The sequence below is a fragment of the Cervus canadensis genome, chromosome 3 (genome assembly GCF_019320065.1).
Source record: "Cervus canadensis isolate Bull #8, Minnesota chromosome 3, ASM1932006v1, whole genome shotgun sequence".
NCBI lineage: Eukaryota > Metazoa > Chordata > Mammalia > Artiodactyla > Cervidae > Cervus > Cervus canadensis.
Window position 1 is genome coordinate 30,919,297 of NC_057388.1, and position 15,270 is coordinate 30,934,566.

The 15,270-nt window shown below is 37.1% G+C and overlaps 1 protein-coding gene across 4 annotated transcripts in view; it reads left to right on the top strand.

Moving 5' to 3' along the window:
• The window catches only part of LOC122438231 (phosphatidylcholine translocator ABCB4), a 70,963-nt gene that overhangs the window by 20,468 nt on the left and 35,225 nt on the right, over nucleotides 1–15,270 (top strand). For all 4 annotated transcript variants that reach the window (XM_043462869.1, XM_043462868.1, XM_043462870.1 and 1 more), the window contains 6 exons: nucleotides 1,524–1,695; nucleotides 5,366–5,479; nucleotides 6,973–7,083; nucleotides 7,304–7,429; nucleotides 10,435–10,638; nucleotides 10,974–11,144. In XM_043462869.1, the coding sequence (XP_043318804.1) occupies nucleotides 1,524–1,695; nucleotides 5,366–5,479; nucleotides 6,973–7,083; nucleotides 7,304–7,429; nucleotides 10,435–10,638; nucleotides 10,974–11,144 (898 nt within the window). The remainder of the gene's footprint in view (nucleotides 1–1,523; nucleotides 1,696–5,365; nucleotides 5,480–6,972; nucleotides 7,084–7,303; nucleotides 7,430–10,434; nucleotides 10,639–10,973; nucleotides 11,145–15,270) is intronic.

The window sequence follows — 15,270 nt, forward strand, 5'->3', positions numbered from 1 at the left end:
ATTTAACAGAACCATTCTAGACATGTGTACCTTCATGTCAAATCCCAGAAGCCAGTAATAACGGATTTTACTAAATATTTAAACTTATGGTAATAATAGAATGAGTGGTATTTAGGAAGAGATTAAATTCTAAAACAATGGCAATAATGATAAGAATAGGATTTATCAGATTGCCCCAACTGTGTGCCAGCACTGTTCTAACAACTTTCTGACATTGTCTGTCCACCTCGCACCATCTGGCAAGGTGGGCATCAGTACCTCCACTTTGTAATGCCATTTGCAGCCGTTGTGCATGGGCCTAGAGCCTGTCATCCTACCAGAAGTAAGCCAGACAAAGACAGAAATCCTATGACAATGTGGAGCCTAAAAAATGATACAAATGAACTTATTTCAAAACAGAAACAGACTCACAGCCATAGAAAACAGACCTATGGTTACCAAAGGGAAAAGGAGGGGAGGGGGAAATTAGGAGTTCAGGATTAACATACACTCACTGCTCTATATAAAATAGGTAAGCAACAAGGACCTATTGTATAGCACAGGGAACTATACTCAATATATTGTAATAATCTGTAAGGTAAAAGAATCTGAAAAATGTGTGTGTGTGTGTGTGGCTGCATCCCTTTGTACATCTGAAACTATCACAATGCTGTAAATCAACTATACTTCAATTTTTAAAAAGTAATTCCATTTTACAAGTGATGAAACTAAAATCTAAAAAAGTTGAGTAAGAAACTATATCCCATAAGTAGTGACCTCTTTGTACCCTGTACCCTGGCTTAATCAAAAACAGAACAAAACAGAAACCAAAGCGAAGCAAAAAAGCAAAGGCTGGAGTGTAAGTACGCAAACAGGTAGAATCCCATCCTTACCCACTGGGGTCAAGTTTCCCTGGTGGCTCAGATGGTAAAGAATCTGCCTGCAATGCAGGAGACCCAGGTTCAACCCTTGGGTCAGGAAGCTCAATGGCAACCCACTCCAGTATTCTTGCCTAGAATCCCATGGACAGAGGAGCCTGGTGGGCTGCAGTCCATGCAATTGCAAAGAGTCAGACATGACTGAGTGACTCACACTTTCCCTTTCACCCAGTGGGACAGCAGAGAAGACAAAGTAGCCTGTCCTGAGAATGTAACTGCTTTAAGAGTCCCAAACAGTGTTTACATTTTGGTGTCACTCCTGGTGGGCGTGGTTTCTCTTCTTCCTCCTTAACCTTGACTTGTGATGCTGGCCATGAAGGTTGATGGTGAGGTTCTCCCAGGGTCGGGCGTTCAGTCCTGGATCAGCTCTGGGAACATTGGTGGGACTGGTGGGGACTGAGGGAGGTGTGTCCAGGCCAGTAGAGAAAAGGCTCAGATGGGTTGTGGTCCAGGCTGACCCTGCACTGGTTCAGTTCCCAGGTAGCTGGGTATCTCCACGGGTTTCTTGTTTGATGGCTTTTGTCCCTTAAACTTCTAGCTGTCCAGGAGGGGAATATAGCTAAGATTATGGATTCTTATCATATTTCCCCCTTCATTTTCGGGTAGGTATCAGAAACATCTAGAAAATGCCAAAAGGATTGGAATTAAAAAAGCTATTTCAGCGAACATTTCTATGGGCACTGCCTTCCTGCTAATATATGCATCGTATGCACTGGCCTTCTGGTATGGATCCACTCTAGTTATAGCCAAAGAATACACTATTGGAAATGCAATTACAGTAAGTCATTTTCCTAATATTTGTGACAAATCTGAAAATATTGTTTATCTGTCTACCTCTTCTTTCATTTTCCTCCTTTTTGAAGGATGAACCATAGTTCTAACCTTTTTACTTGTGGCAAATCTTTGCTCAGTCCTATGCAGAGCTGGCCTTCTAGAATACACAGAGCGTAACATGTGGTTAGGCCAATTGAGAAACATATGGAGCATATAAAGAAAGATGGAAAGAGTTTATGAATGAACAAATATCAATTGGCACCATCCTCGTGGTGCCTGTGATTTTCATTATATAAGAAAGTAAACATTATTATACATAGATCATAGTATGAAAGAACATTTAATTTATATCATATAGGCTTTCCAAATACAAGATGAAAAGTGATTTTAGGTTTTTTTTCTTCTATAAAATGAAAATAAGTTCATTTTATGATTAGAAAAATTATACATACTAGTTATACAAAAGATTAGAATACTTTTAAAAATTAGAAATTACTTAAAATTACTTATGATCTAAAAATCCATATATGCGTAATGATAACTTTTGGTGTATATCTTCCAGATTATTTTCTGTATATGGGTTTTTTTCTCTTGAAACCTAAATTGTATTATGCATATCTTTTTGTAAAATTTTTTATAAACTAGCAAGATAGTGTGACCTTTCCATGTCAGTGATGGTCAGGACACCATGTAACCATTTAACTAGCCATGTTTTAAAACCTGCACTTCCCTGTCTTTCTAAACAGAGGACATGGAACACAGTTTGACCCCTTGATGATGACTTAGGGGCATTATGAAAATGTATCATTTCAGAATGTTCTCTAGAGTGGTACCTTCAGACCCCCGTCAAAGTGTTGAGGGCTGTTTGGCTGGATGAGGTGTCCTCACTGCCGCGTCTGTTTTTTCTCATGTTGGTTGGTCCCCTCTCCTTGTCAGCTTGGAAGCACTCCACCTCTCTTCCTCATTTGCTAAATTTTACAAAGCAGGGAGGTTGAGCCCTGACTCTGGCATTCATCCTCTCTGGCCTGGTCTCCCCATTTGTTGGGAGTAGACAGTGACTTCTCCCAAATAGGAGGGCAGAGTGATCCCATGATGCAGGGAGCCCAGTGATGACATCTTCATAAAGACCAAGGACTCGAGTGTGTTAACTTTATGGCATTGCTTCTGGTAGGGACATTGTTTTGCTCTCTTGCTGGTCTTTCTCTGTATTGCAGATAGTAGATAGATGTTTGAGTTCTGCTATGTTAAGTGTTTTTGTTTTTTGTCATCTTCTGAGAAAAGCCGAACTAAAAGTAGATGTTTCACCATGCCCAGAGAGAAAGGAGTCATTCTCTTCATTTATGTTTTTCTCAGTTAATGTATGCTAATAACCTGGATTTCTGAAACTACAGTCTTAACTTTTCTGTATCAATTTGTTTTCCTAGTGGAAAAAAAAAATATGAAGGGAAATGTGTTTAAGTTTGTGTGCTATAGTACAGACTAATTGTGTAAAGGAATTATTTTTTTTTCCATTTATTTTTATTAGTTGGAGGCTAATTACTTTACATTATTGTAGTGGTTTTTGTCATACATTGACATGAATCAGTCATGGATTTACATGTATTCCCCATCCCGATCCCCCCTCCCACCTTCCTCTCTACCCAATTCCTCTGGGTCTTCCCAGTGCACCAGGCCTGAGCACTTGTCTCATGCATCCAGCCTGGGCTGATGATCTGTTTCACCCTAGATAATATACATGTTTCGATGCTGTTCTCTCAAAACATCGCACCCTCGCCTTCTCCCACAGAGTCCAAAATTCTGTTCTGTACATCTGTGTATCTTTTTCTGTTTTGCATATAGGGTTATCGTTACCATCTTTTTAACTTCCATATATATGTGTTAGTATACTGTATTGGTCTTTATCTTTCTGGTTTACTTCACTCTGTATGATGGGCTCCAGTTTTATCCATCTCATTAGAACTGATTCAAATGAATTCTTTTTAACGGCTGAGTAATATTCCATGGTGTATATGTACCACAGCTTCCTTATCCATTCGTCTACTGATGGGCATCTAGGTTGCTTCCATGTCCTGGCTATTATAAACAGTGCTGCGATGAACATTGGGGTGCACGTGTCTCTTTCAGATCTGGTTTCCTCAGTGTGTATGCCCAGAAGTGGGATTGCTGGGTCATATGGCAGTTCTATTCCCAGTATTTTAGAGAAATCTCCACACTGTTCTTTTCCATAGCGGCTGTACTAGTTTGCATTCGCCACCAAAACAGTGTAAGAGGGTTCCCTTTTCTCTCCACACCCTCTCCAGCATTTATTGCTTGTAGACTTTTGGATAGCAGCCATCCTGACTGGCGTGTAATGGTACCTCATTGTGGTTTTGATTTGCATTTCTCTGATAATGAGTGATGTTGAGCATCTTTTCATGTGTTTGTTAGCCATCTGTATGTCTTCTTTGGAGAAATGTCTGTTTAGTTCTTTGACCCATTTTTTGATTGGGTCATTTATTTTTCTGGAGTTGAGCTTCAGGAGTTGCTTGTATATTTTTGAGATTAATCCTTTGTCTGTTTCTTCATTTGCTATTATTTTCTCCCAATCTGAGGGCTGTCTTTTCACCTTACTTATAGTTTCCTTTTTAGTGCAAAAGCTTTTAAGTTTCATTAGGTCCCATTTGTTTAGTTTTGCTTTTATTTCCAATATTCTGGGAGGTGGGTCATAGAGGATCTTGCTGTGATTTATGTCGGAGAGTGTTTTGCCTATGTTCTCCTCTAGGAGTTTTATAGTTTCTGGTCTTACATTTAGATCTTTAATCCATTTTGAGTTTATTTTTGTGTATGGTGTTAGAAAGTGTTCTAGTTTCATTCTTTTACAAGTGGTTGACCAGTTTTCCCAGCACCACTTGTTAAAGAGGTTGTCTTTTTTTCATCGTATATTCTTGCCTCCTTTGTCAAAGATAAGGTGTCCATAGGTTCGTGGATTTATCTCTGGGCTTTCTATTCTGTTCTATTGATCTATATTTCTGTCTTTGTGCCAGTACCATACTGTCTTGATGACTGTGGCTTTGTAGTATAGTCTGAAGTCAGGCAGGTTGATTCCTCCAGTTCAGGAATTATTAACTAATGCACACAGATGTGATTTATAATGTGTGAACTGTTACTTTTTAATGTTAAAAATCTTATTAAAATGTATATATATATGTGTGTGTGTGTATGTATGTATATATATATATATATATATATATAAAACATGGCACTTTTTAAGGAAAGTTATATGGGGCCAAAATCTACCTTGTTTCATCTTGAACATTCTGTGTAATTCCATGCATAGTTAGAGAAAATAATGTAGTAATGAATAATACTGATGGAAAATGTTTTCCTCTGGTGGCAATGGCTTCAGAATCAAGGCAACAGGTTTGAAAAATCCTTCTGATTTTGTCTAAGCCCAGGAGAAGAACAACCAATAGTTTGACAAGATAGATGAAAAAATATTTTTGAGGTTGAAGAAACCCACATGTGCAACAAAATTCTGTAGTGACCTTGTAAATTTTGCTCTTGTGCTGAAAAAAATCTTCAAGGGACAGACCTGATCTTGACCCTTCGGGCAGCCTGTGTCCGAACATGATGTCTCAGGTGACAGTGGACACTGGGATGGGACAGGTAACTTTTCCTTGTGCTCTTTTGCTCAGGTCTTTTTCTCAATCCTGATCGGCGCCTTCAGCATTGGACAGGCGGCTCCCTGTATTGATGCTTTTGCCAATGCAAGAGGAGCAGCATATGCGATCTTTGCTATTATTGATAATGTGAGTCATTTATTATTTTTAATGCTGAAAATGTGTTTGAGGCCTGGATAATTAAATCTGGCTTTATGTTAAATGTCCTGTAAAAATTAAGTGACATGAAGAACCTCTGCTCCTTAATGAATAAAACCAAATGCCTCTTTTGAATATTTGTGAAAGTTTGAAAACTTACCTCTTTTTCAAGGTTAATTATTTGCATTGTATTCTAAGTCTGAGAACTCACAGGATCCCAAGATCAGTAATCAAAACCAGCTCTAAATGATGAGGAAACTTTTTCTGGTTAAGCCTAGACTTGACTATTTGTAACATTCACACTGGTTCCAAATTAAAGAATCAATACAAAATAATAATAAATAATAGAAATGGGATTTCAAGTAAGGAATAAATGATGTTAGGAGTGCTTATTACTGTCCCTGCCTCAAGTTAGGGTTTAATAAAATTTAAGTTTTGAGTTAGCCAATTGGGGAATAAAAGGCAGAATGTGCTAAGAACTTTTATAAAGGAGAACAGATTTTTTTTTTTTTAAAAGAGTTCTCTCTCCAATAAACTTCATTTTAAAGAAAAAATATTTCTGAATGCTTATCTTTAATCAAATAGCACTGATCTCATTTGGGAAAGTGCCTCTGAACTAATGTGTCATTGTTAGAGTTCAAAGCAAAGATGTTTGTCTTCCTAGTTTTTCTCCTTTGCTCTTTCATCTTGTAGCCAGACTGAGAATATTATGCTTTGTAGACTGGATGAGTGGATGGAAAAGTGATTGGTGGGACCAAAATTGATAGTATGTTTTGCTATGGGTTGCCCTCTCTCTCAAAAAAAAAAAAATGATCACTGTATATATGATATAATTTTGAATCAGTTGTATTGCATAAGTTATCTTGACTGAAGTGAAATAAAGAAAATCATTTTGACACATTAAAGGTGGTCTCTGCATTTATACAGAGAAAATGCTAGCTAGCTAACTGAAATGTAATTGCCTAGTCCAAGCAATTCCTGTTTCATCAGTCTAAGTCATGAGAAAATTGTTCAGCTTCTGCATATATTGAAAATTTACATCATTCCAAACTAACTTGTCCCTAACCAATTGTTCAGTCTTCTCAATCCAGTCCACACACTTATTGTTTAGAAATAAGCTAATTTTCACTAAATGCTGAAATACCTGGATATATCAATTATAGTATATTTTGTAATTGCAGTCATAGGAAGGTACATTTAGAAAATTTATGAGGATATGCCAGAAACTTAAAGTGAAATATCATATGAAATGAAAAGAATATATCCCTTATGTGCTTTTTAAGAAAAACCTATTTTCAGAGAAGGAATACTTCCTTAAATACATAAACACAAACACACACACACACACACATATATAGTCTTCAACTTGGGTTCTGACTCACGTGAAGGGAATTATGCTTTTCTGGGTCCTGTTTTTGGAATTGCTGAAGCATATTCCTTAAAAATGCTATGATGGAATAGCCATTGAATTTTGTTTTGTTTAGGATCCTACAATTGACAGTTTTTCAGAGAGAGGACACAAACCAGACAACATCAAAGGGAATTTGGAGTTCAAAGATGTTCATTTCTCTTATCCTGCTCGGCCGGATGTCAAGGTATTATAAGTTATATTTATAGGGATTCCTAATTTAGATTGATTGTTTAATCATCTTCAGGAATCCACAGTCTCTGTTATTTTGATATGTATGTGCCTTTTCCTTTGGGGGTTATATTACCTTATTTAATACTATTTTTCCAAATGTGAAATTGAGTCAGATTACTTCTCCTTCAGGCTCTTGATGTGAAGTGTACTGTTTTTCTCTCTTTCCCTTAAAGATCTTGAAGGGCCTCAACCTGAGGGTAGAGAGCGGGCAGACGGCGGCCCTGGTTGGGAACAGCGGCTGTGGGAAGAGCACAGTAGTCCAGCTGGTGCAGAGGCTGTACGACCCTGACGTGGGGCGGGTAAGTGGGGAGAGCCCCGCTCTTCCAAGTGGGAAGCGGGGTATCAAATAGCCCTTAGAAAATTTTTTTGATAACATATTTGCATGTGAATCCAATTTTGGTTTAAAAAAAAGGGCGGGGGGTGCTATGGAATTGCAGTGCATCTGGGTAAGACCTTCAAACCCTTGGGCTATTTTGACAAAAGTAGTCAAGATGGTAAAACTCAAAGAAGCTAGACAGTGCTCTCCTCTGTTCCAGCAAGCCTTTCATAATCCACTATGTCACTGGAAAATAGTCATCCAAACCACTGAGAGGATTATTTTCAATGACTTACTGAGTTTGGTTTAAAATGTTCCACATTAGTAATTGTCAATAAGCTTGTGTTCAGGGTCACAAGGAATCTTAGGGCAGTAATTAAATTCATCAAAGACAGTTGAGTTTTCTTCAGTGTTGGAATATCTGAAAAAGAAAGTGGAACAGTCTCTAAGAAACTGGGGACATGAGAAACAGTAATGGCCTATGGTATAGTTTTTTGATCTTTTAAAATTTTTATTATAAATTCCAACTTACAGAAAAGTTGCAAGTAAGGAAGTCACATATACTCTTCACCCAGATTTATTGTTTTTATTTTGACCTACTTGCATTATTATCATTTCTTTCTTACTACATGTTTATGTGTATGTATAAAACACAACACAAACATACATACCGTTTTTTTTTCTGAACCTTTGAAAGTAAGTTAAAGATATTATGCCCCTTGACCCTTACATACATTAGAGTATAATTTCTTTTTTTTTTTAATGTTATTGGATTATAGGTTGTTTTACAATATTGTGTTCGTTTCAGGCGTATAGCAAAGCAGAATGTATTTTCTGAGGGGACAACATTCTCTTACTTAATCACAAAACAATTATCAAAATCAGTAAATTTAACAGTAATATAGGGGCCCACAGCAAATATTCAAATTTCCTCAGTTGTACTGACTTGCGAACATTGAGTTTACCTGACATTGAAATGTGTTATAATTATGAAAACAGAAGTTTACAAGTTACACAGAAAAACAAAAAAAACCCACAAAAAGGCATTAATATAGGACAGAGATTCTAGGATACACGAATTCTTTACTTTCTTTAATAAAATTAACAAAATTTCTTTGAAAAATCTGATACACCAAGTAGGAACATGGGTCCCTTCTCATTTCCTAAAGCAAATTCTAGGTTGGTTTAAGTATAAACAGTTTTCTTCATTTTTAAAAAAGAACCTAGTAAGTACTTACATTGAGATAAGCATTTGAAAACATCTTATTTTAAAAATTACTATTGGAGTAATACATTTTTAAAAGAAAATACATGTCAGCAGGAAAAAAAGGTCTTTAGAAATTCTATAACTCAGAGATATTCACTGTTCAAATTGTGATTTAAGTTTTCTTACTGCTGAAATAATGGAAAAAATGCCCAGTGGTACAGTTGATTGATTCAATTTTCCGTTAAATCTCTCTCCAATAAAAATCAATAAAGCTATAGTTTAAGAAAGAAAGAAATTGGAATGAAAAATTTATGATATATGGTAAAACTATTATATTACTATTTTATAAATTAATATGAATCTATCAGAGGCTATGAACATGCATATCTTTTGAGAATAAATGTGGATTTGTAAAAAAGTTTGAAGAAATGCTCAATTTCACTTATATATGAATTAAATATAACTAATACCATACACTTATTAATTAGAAAAGACAGATTAATATGATAAAAGCTAGTAAATTACAGTGAAGCAAATATATATATATTCCTGCTGACACTGTAAATTATTAAAAATCTTTTTAGAGAGTTTGTTCAACCTTTATTCAGCAAATAATAAATACCCAACATGTGACAGTCATTGTATGAGTTAAGCAATTATTATTGGAGAAGAGAAAATGAAATACACTCTTCAGTCTGGTCATTCTGTCCTTTTACTATGATTGTCCTTCAGTGTTCTTTGCACGAAGCCAAATACTCAGCAGGTGGGAAGTGCAGAAGTACATTATGGTATTGACACATTATGTAGAGTAAAACATCATAAGGCCATCAAAGTGATATGTAGACTAGGCAGGTAAATGGCCATTTTAATTCAGATTTAATAATGGTAAGCAAAAATCATAGTTATGCCAAAATACATAGCAATATATAATCATTTATGGAGAATATTCCATCCATGAAAAACAGTATACATAAGATAATAAAATCAAAAGAGAGAATAGACTTTATTTTTAGCCTTGCACATTGCTCTTTATTTCCAATTCCCATTTCTAACCACTGAAATAAGTTAAATATTAGCTAAGGTATTTTTTTCTTTTTGTCTTGTCAGCAAACAGATTTTATTGAGCTATATTCTAAAAATAATATGCAAAGTTCTGATAAAGATTACTTAAAAGATGGTTTCACCAATGTTGAAAACACCCCAATTAAAATAATAGATTCCAGTGTATAAATTGAATGGTAATTTATTTAAATAAATAAATAAAAGATTAAAGCATTCAAAATATAGGATCTTTGTAAACACGGCAAGCAGAAATAGCTGATAATCCCACTAAAGTGTCTCTTAAAAGAATAAAGATATAAATCACTGGTGCTGACTTTAATATTATGTGAGTGCTAGTGAAGAAACTTTATTAGCAGGAGTTCCCTGGCGCTCCAGTGGTTAGGACTCAGCACTTTGACTGCATAGCCTGGATCTGATTCCCTGCTTGAGAACCAGGATCCCGCAAGCCAAGTGGCATGGCCAGAAAAAGGAAAAGAAAAAATTTTATTAGCACCATTTTATTTACATGTCATGTGGTAAAATCATAAATAGCTCATCAGTTTGTATGGATCCAGTGGATTTATTGTTATTTTTTTAAATTGGCGGATAATTCCTTTACAGTGTTGTCTTGGTTTCTGCTCTACAACGTGAATCACACATTAGCTAAGGCTTTTTTGGTGACAAATGCTTTCAACGTCAGATGGTTTAAAAGATTTAATGGAAGTGTCTTGTTTCTTCAGATTATCATCGATGGGCAGGATATTAGGACATTTAATGTAAAGTATCTGAGGGAAATAATTGGAGTGGTGAGTCAGGAGCCAGTGCTCTTTGCCACCACCATTGCTGAAAATATCCGTTACGGCCGTGGAAATGTCACCATGGATGAAATAAAGCAAGCTGTGAAGGAAGCCAACGCCTATGAGTTTATCATGAGATTACCACAGGTAAAGCCTCTGTTCATTTGAGTGCCCTCGAACTTCACTCATGCCACCGAGTTCTTTCTTCAAAGCTTAAGCTAATAATGTTTGAGGTTCCAGGTTGTCCAACTTTGCTAGGTAAGTCCCTTGAGTTATCCATTTGGAGGGTTAAGGAGTGTAGCTTGGTACAGTGACTCACAGGAAATTTTATACAGAGTTTGTGTTAGTAGTTTTTTAGAATGTGACATGATTTATTGTGATTTGTGACTCATAAACGCCCTGTTGTCTTCCATGAATCCCTAGACTCCATAGCTGCTTCTATTTGAAATATTTCAAGAGCTCTACCACGCTTTCTGTTGTAGAAATTTGACACCCTGGTTGGAGAGAGAGGGGTCCAGCTGAGCGGTGGACAGAAGCAGAGAATCGCCATCGCCCGGGCGCTGGTTCGCAACCCCAAGATCCTGCTGCTGGACGAGGCCACCTCAGCGCTGGACACGGAGAGTGAAGCCGAGGTTCAGGCGGCCCTGGATAAGGTGGGTGGATCCTCCACCCCTGAAGGACCAGCCCACTGAAACTTCACTGAAATTCTCACCAATGCTTTGCGAGCCTAGGCTGAAAAACGTGAACACAAGAGCAGATGAAGCTCGCCCGTGGGGCTTTTGTTTTTAGCGTTTTATTTCATGTTGGAGTGCAGTTGATTAGCAGTGTTGTGATAGTTTCAGGTGCAGAGCAGAGCGCCTCAGCATTTCCAATCCAGGAATCCACTCTCCCCCAAACTCCCTCCCACCCAGGCTGCCACATGACATTGAGCAGAGGTCCCTGTGCTATTCAGTAGGTTGGTTATCCATTTTAGATACAGCAGTGTGTACGTGTCAATGCCATGGGACTTTCTTGATTTCTCCTTTCTGTCAGGGCACATTGCAGAGAGAGGCGGGCAGCCCATTTCCTGATTTGCTTTATTGGACCAAGGTGCAGTTATCCTCCAGTCCAGGCCTGTGCAGTGAGCTGCTTAGCTTTGGGGGTTTTGTTTGGTTTTTTACACATGGTTAGGACTTTAGTCAAAAGTTCTTGCAGTAAAGTGTACAAAGAAAATTCTGATTACTTACCCAATGGTCCATCTGAAAAGCAGTTCAAAATACTTGCCTTATTTTGTAGCAGTACATCATCTTTATCTGTTCATAAAAGTGAAGGGGTGCTTCTCCGGAAATAAAGTTCGATTTGTGTGTTTCTTTAAGCATATAAATAAGGAACATATTTCAAGGCCGCTGAACTCATGGGCCTGGCTCAGTGTTTCTAAATCTCTCACTGTCGTCTTTACTAAGCTGAAGCTTCGCAGCATGAACCTTACCTTGGGACACTTCAAGGTTCGTGCTGGTGTCATCTGTCATGACAACACAGTATGAAGACTAGTCAGATGACACTATGTAAATAGATTTCACACACATAAACGTCATAAGCATTTTTGACTTCAGAAAGTTTAGTAATAAAATGTGCAAGTTATTCAACAGTCTATCCACGTTGCCTCTTGAAATACTGTTTTTTTGAATTGACCTACTTTATTTTTCAGTTTTTATTGAAATATAGTTGGTTTACAATGTTGCATTAATTTCAGGTGTTCAGCTAAATGATTCAGTCATACATATATATGTTTATGTATGTATATTATATATTTTATATCTGACATATGTCCTCTTGAAATTATACAGATGAGCTGTATGAACCTTATTTTCTCAGGAAAACTTATACTTGAATCCTAAGTAAACACAACTGCCTTATGTGCTATAAACTGTAGTTAATTCAGGCTTCATGGTTTATCACATTAACATTTTGGCTTATTTTATATAATGTAATTTAATAATTAATGAGAGAATATGATAATTATTCCTCATAAATTTGTGTACTGAATTACATTGCTTTCATGTATATTAAGTCTCAAGGAACCAAAATATAACACATAGGGGACTTATATTTGGTTGGTTAATTAGAAGTGACTTAAACCAGGAAATCATGAAAACAAATACATGCATTCATTAAACAATCAATTTAAAACATGTCAGTATAGCTTTTTTAGCATAGAGTTGCGTGCGATAAGAGGTATTTAGGGAAAAGTCCCAGCCAGCCCTGGACCCAGGCCCCAAAGCTTTCTAGGAGGTGTGCATTCAAGGGTGGCAGCCCTGGCTGTGCTAAACAAGCAGAATGACTGACCAGTCTGTTCATGATGTGGATTCTGTCAGCAGAAGTTGTATCCGTGCAAGTTTTAATTCATATTTGGATACATTACTTCTTTCAATTTTAGCAGTTTTTGTTGGCAAACACAGAAGCTCTAAGGCCTCTTAAAGTCTATGCTTCAGACATTGAATAAGCATTGATTCCTTCACATCTTTTGCTTAAAACTAGTCACATGGCCTGCCCAAATTTGAGGAGGTGGAAAAATACAGTCCATCTCTGAAGGGAATAGTTGCAAAGAGTTTGGGGCCATTTTTTATCTACCGTAGTTGCTACAGATGGTTTCTAATCTACGGAATTGACTCCATCCATTGCAAGATAACTGAAATATTTTTCAGATGATAAACTATGCCTTTAAGAGGGAAGTCCTTCATACTGCACTCTCCCCCAGTGATACTGGTTCGTCAGTTGGCCGCTTCATCTGGTTAAAAACCAACTTTCTTTTAACAATGAAAAGTTGAGTTTTGTAATTCTCTGTCCCTTGAGGAGCATAAGGATATAACACTATTACTGTTTCTCCTCTCTGATTACCTAGCCTGGAAGCATATATTTTCCTTTTGTAGATCCTTTCTACATTTAGCACCATCTCTTGTCTGGCACCATGTTATTGTAATTAGCTGTTTATTTATATGCTTTCTCTCTTTCTCTCTCCTAAGAGGCAGAACGAATAAATGGCTCATGTTTACTCTATAATACCTACTCCAGTGCCTGCACATAGTAAAGCCTGAATAAATTTTTACTGAATTGATTACCATGGCCTAGCTCATTGAGTAATACATTCTACATTAGAAAAAAATAATTAATGACCGTATCCACTTTTGGCTCAATAGATAGCAACTGTTCTTCAAAATAAATAATAGGTTTTCCAGTATAAAATCTTAAAGAATAGAAAAGCAGACTTTATATTTTGATTTTTTAAAGAAAGTCAATAATCACAAAGTTTTGTACCTGTGTCCCTCTTCTACTCATAGTGTTTCCATACTGGAGGGGCAGGAAAAGAATGAAAATAGTGATCTAATGAAATGATCCCTAAAAGTTTCCATTTATGCTTTTTTCCCCAGAAGTCAAAGAGACTCATAGATCAGTCCTTCCTCTGTTTGGGCCCACCTCTCATTTCTGTGCTGTGTGCTCAATCACACAGTCGTGTCCAGCTCTTTGGGAGCCCAGGCGCTGTACCTGCCAAGCTCCTCTGTCTGTGGGATTCTCCAGGCAAGGACACTGGAGTGGGCTGCCAAGCCCTCCTCCAGGGGATCTTCCCAACCCAGGGATCGAACCCAGGTTTCCCTCATCGCAGTCGGATTCTTCACCGTCACAGCCACCAGGGAAGCCCGCCTGCACATCCAACATTAGAAGTTTCAGATTTCTTCACAGTTGGTCTCCTTGAATCTGGGATACTTGTTTGCCAGTGTCTTGTCATCGTGGGGGGGTTTGAACATATTCTTTTGTGTCACATCTCCTCTACTCTAGCGAAAATTCTTTGGTCAAGGGTGACAGTTGCTAACTTCGAAATTCACAAATATATACTTTGTTTCTCCTGCACACTGGTCATTTAATCACAAGTCTGACTCCCAATTCCTTTGTTTTTATTTTTTTAAGTTTACATAGCATTAACCTATTGTTATCATAATGATAAACCCAGCCACTGTTAGCAGTTACTCATCACTATTAGTATCATAAATATAATTGGATTGATCAAATTATTTCCTATATACCTTATCATTCATGGACAAAGCTGTGCAACTTCCTTCTTAGTATATCAGTAAAGATCTGTGAAGGTTTCCTTTGGGGCCCCATTGCTAAAAATCAAAGAACAGTCTTAAATGTTGTCCAGTAGAGTTATGCTCTCGTCTCTGTCTTTTGATGCTTTCTTGTGTGTTAGTCACTCAGTTGTGTCTGACTCTGCAACCCCATTAATGGTAACCCGCCAGGCTCCTCTGTCCCTGGGATTCTTCAGGCAAGAATTCTGGAGTGGGTTGCCATTTCCTTCTCAAGGGAATCTTCCTGACCCAGGGATCAAACCTGGGTTTCCCCCATTGCTGGCAGATTCTATACCATCTGAGCTACCAGGCTGTTTTATATTTATTGAAACATAATTGATTGATTTATCTGGTTATTAGTATAAGGCCTGAAGAAAAAAACTTTTTTTTCCAGGTGGCTACACAATTGACTCAGTACCATTAATCACATAGTCTACCTTTTCTCTACTGATAGACAATGCATATTTATCACACACTAATTCTTAAAAATGTATCTATTCTGGACTTTGTATATGGTTCTGTTTATCAAATTGTTCATGTGATAGCATCCTCTGGATTTTATTGTTTTAATTGCTGTAGCTTTTTATGTTTTAGTATCTAGTGGAGCTATTACCCAGATACTTATTAACTTTTTCAGAATTTTTGTGGATGCTCTTTTTAAAAAGATTGATGAATC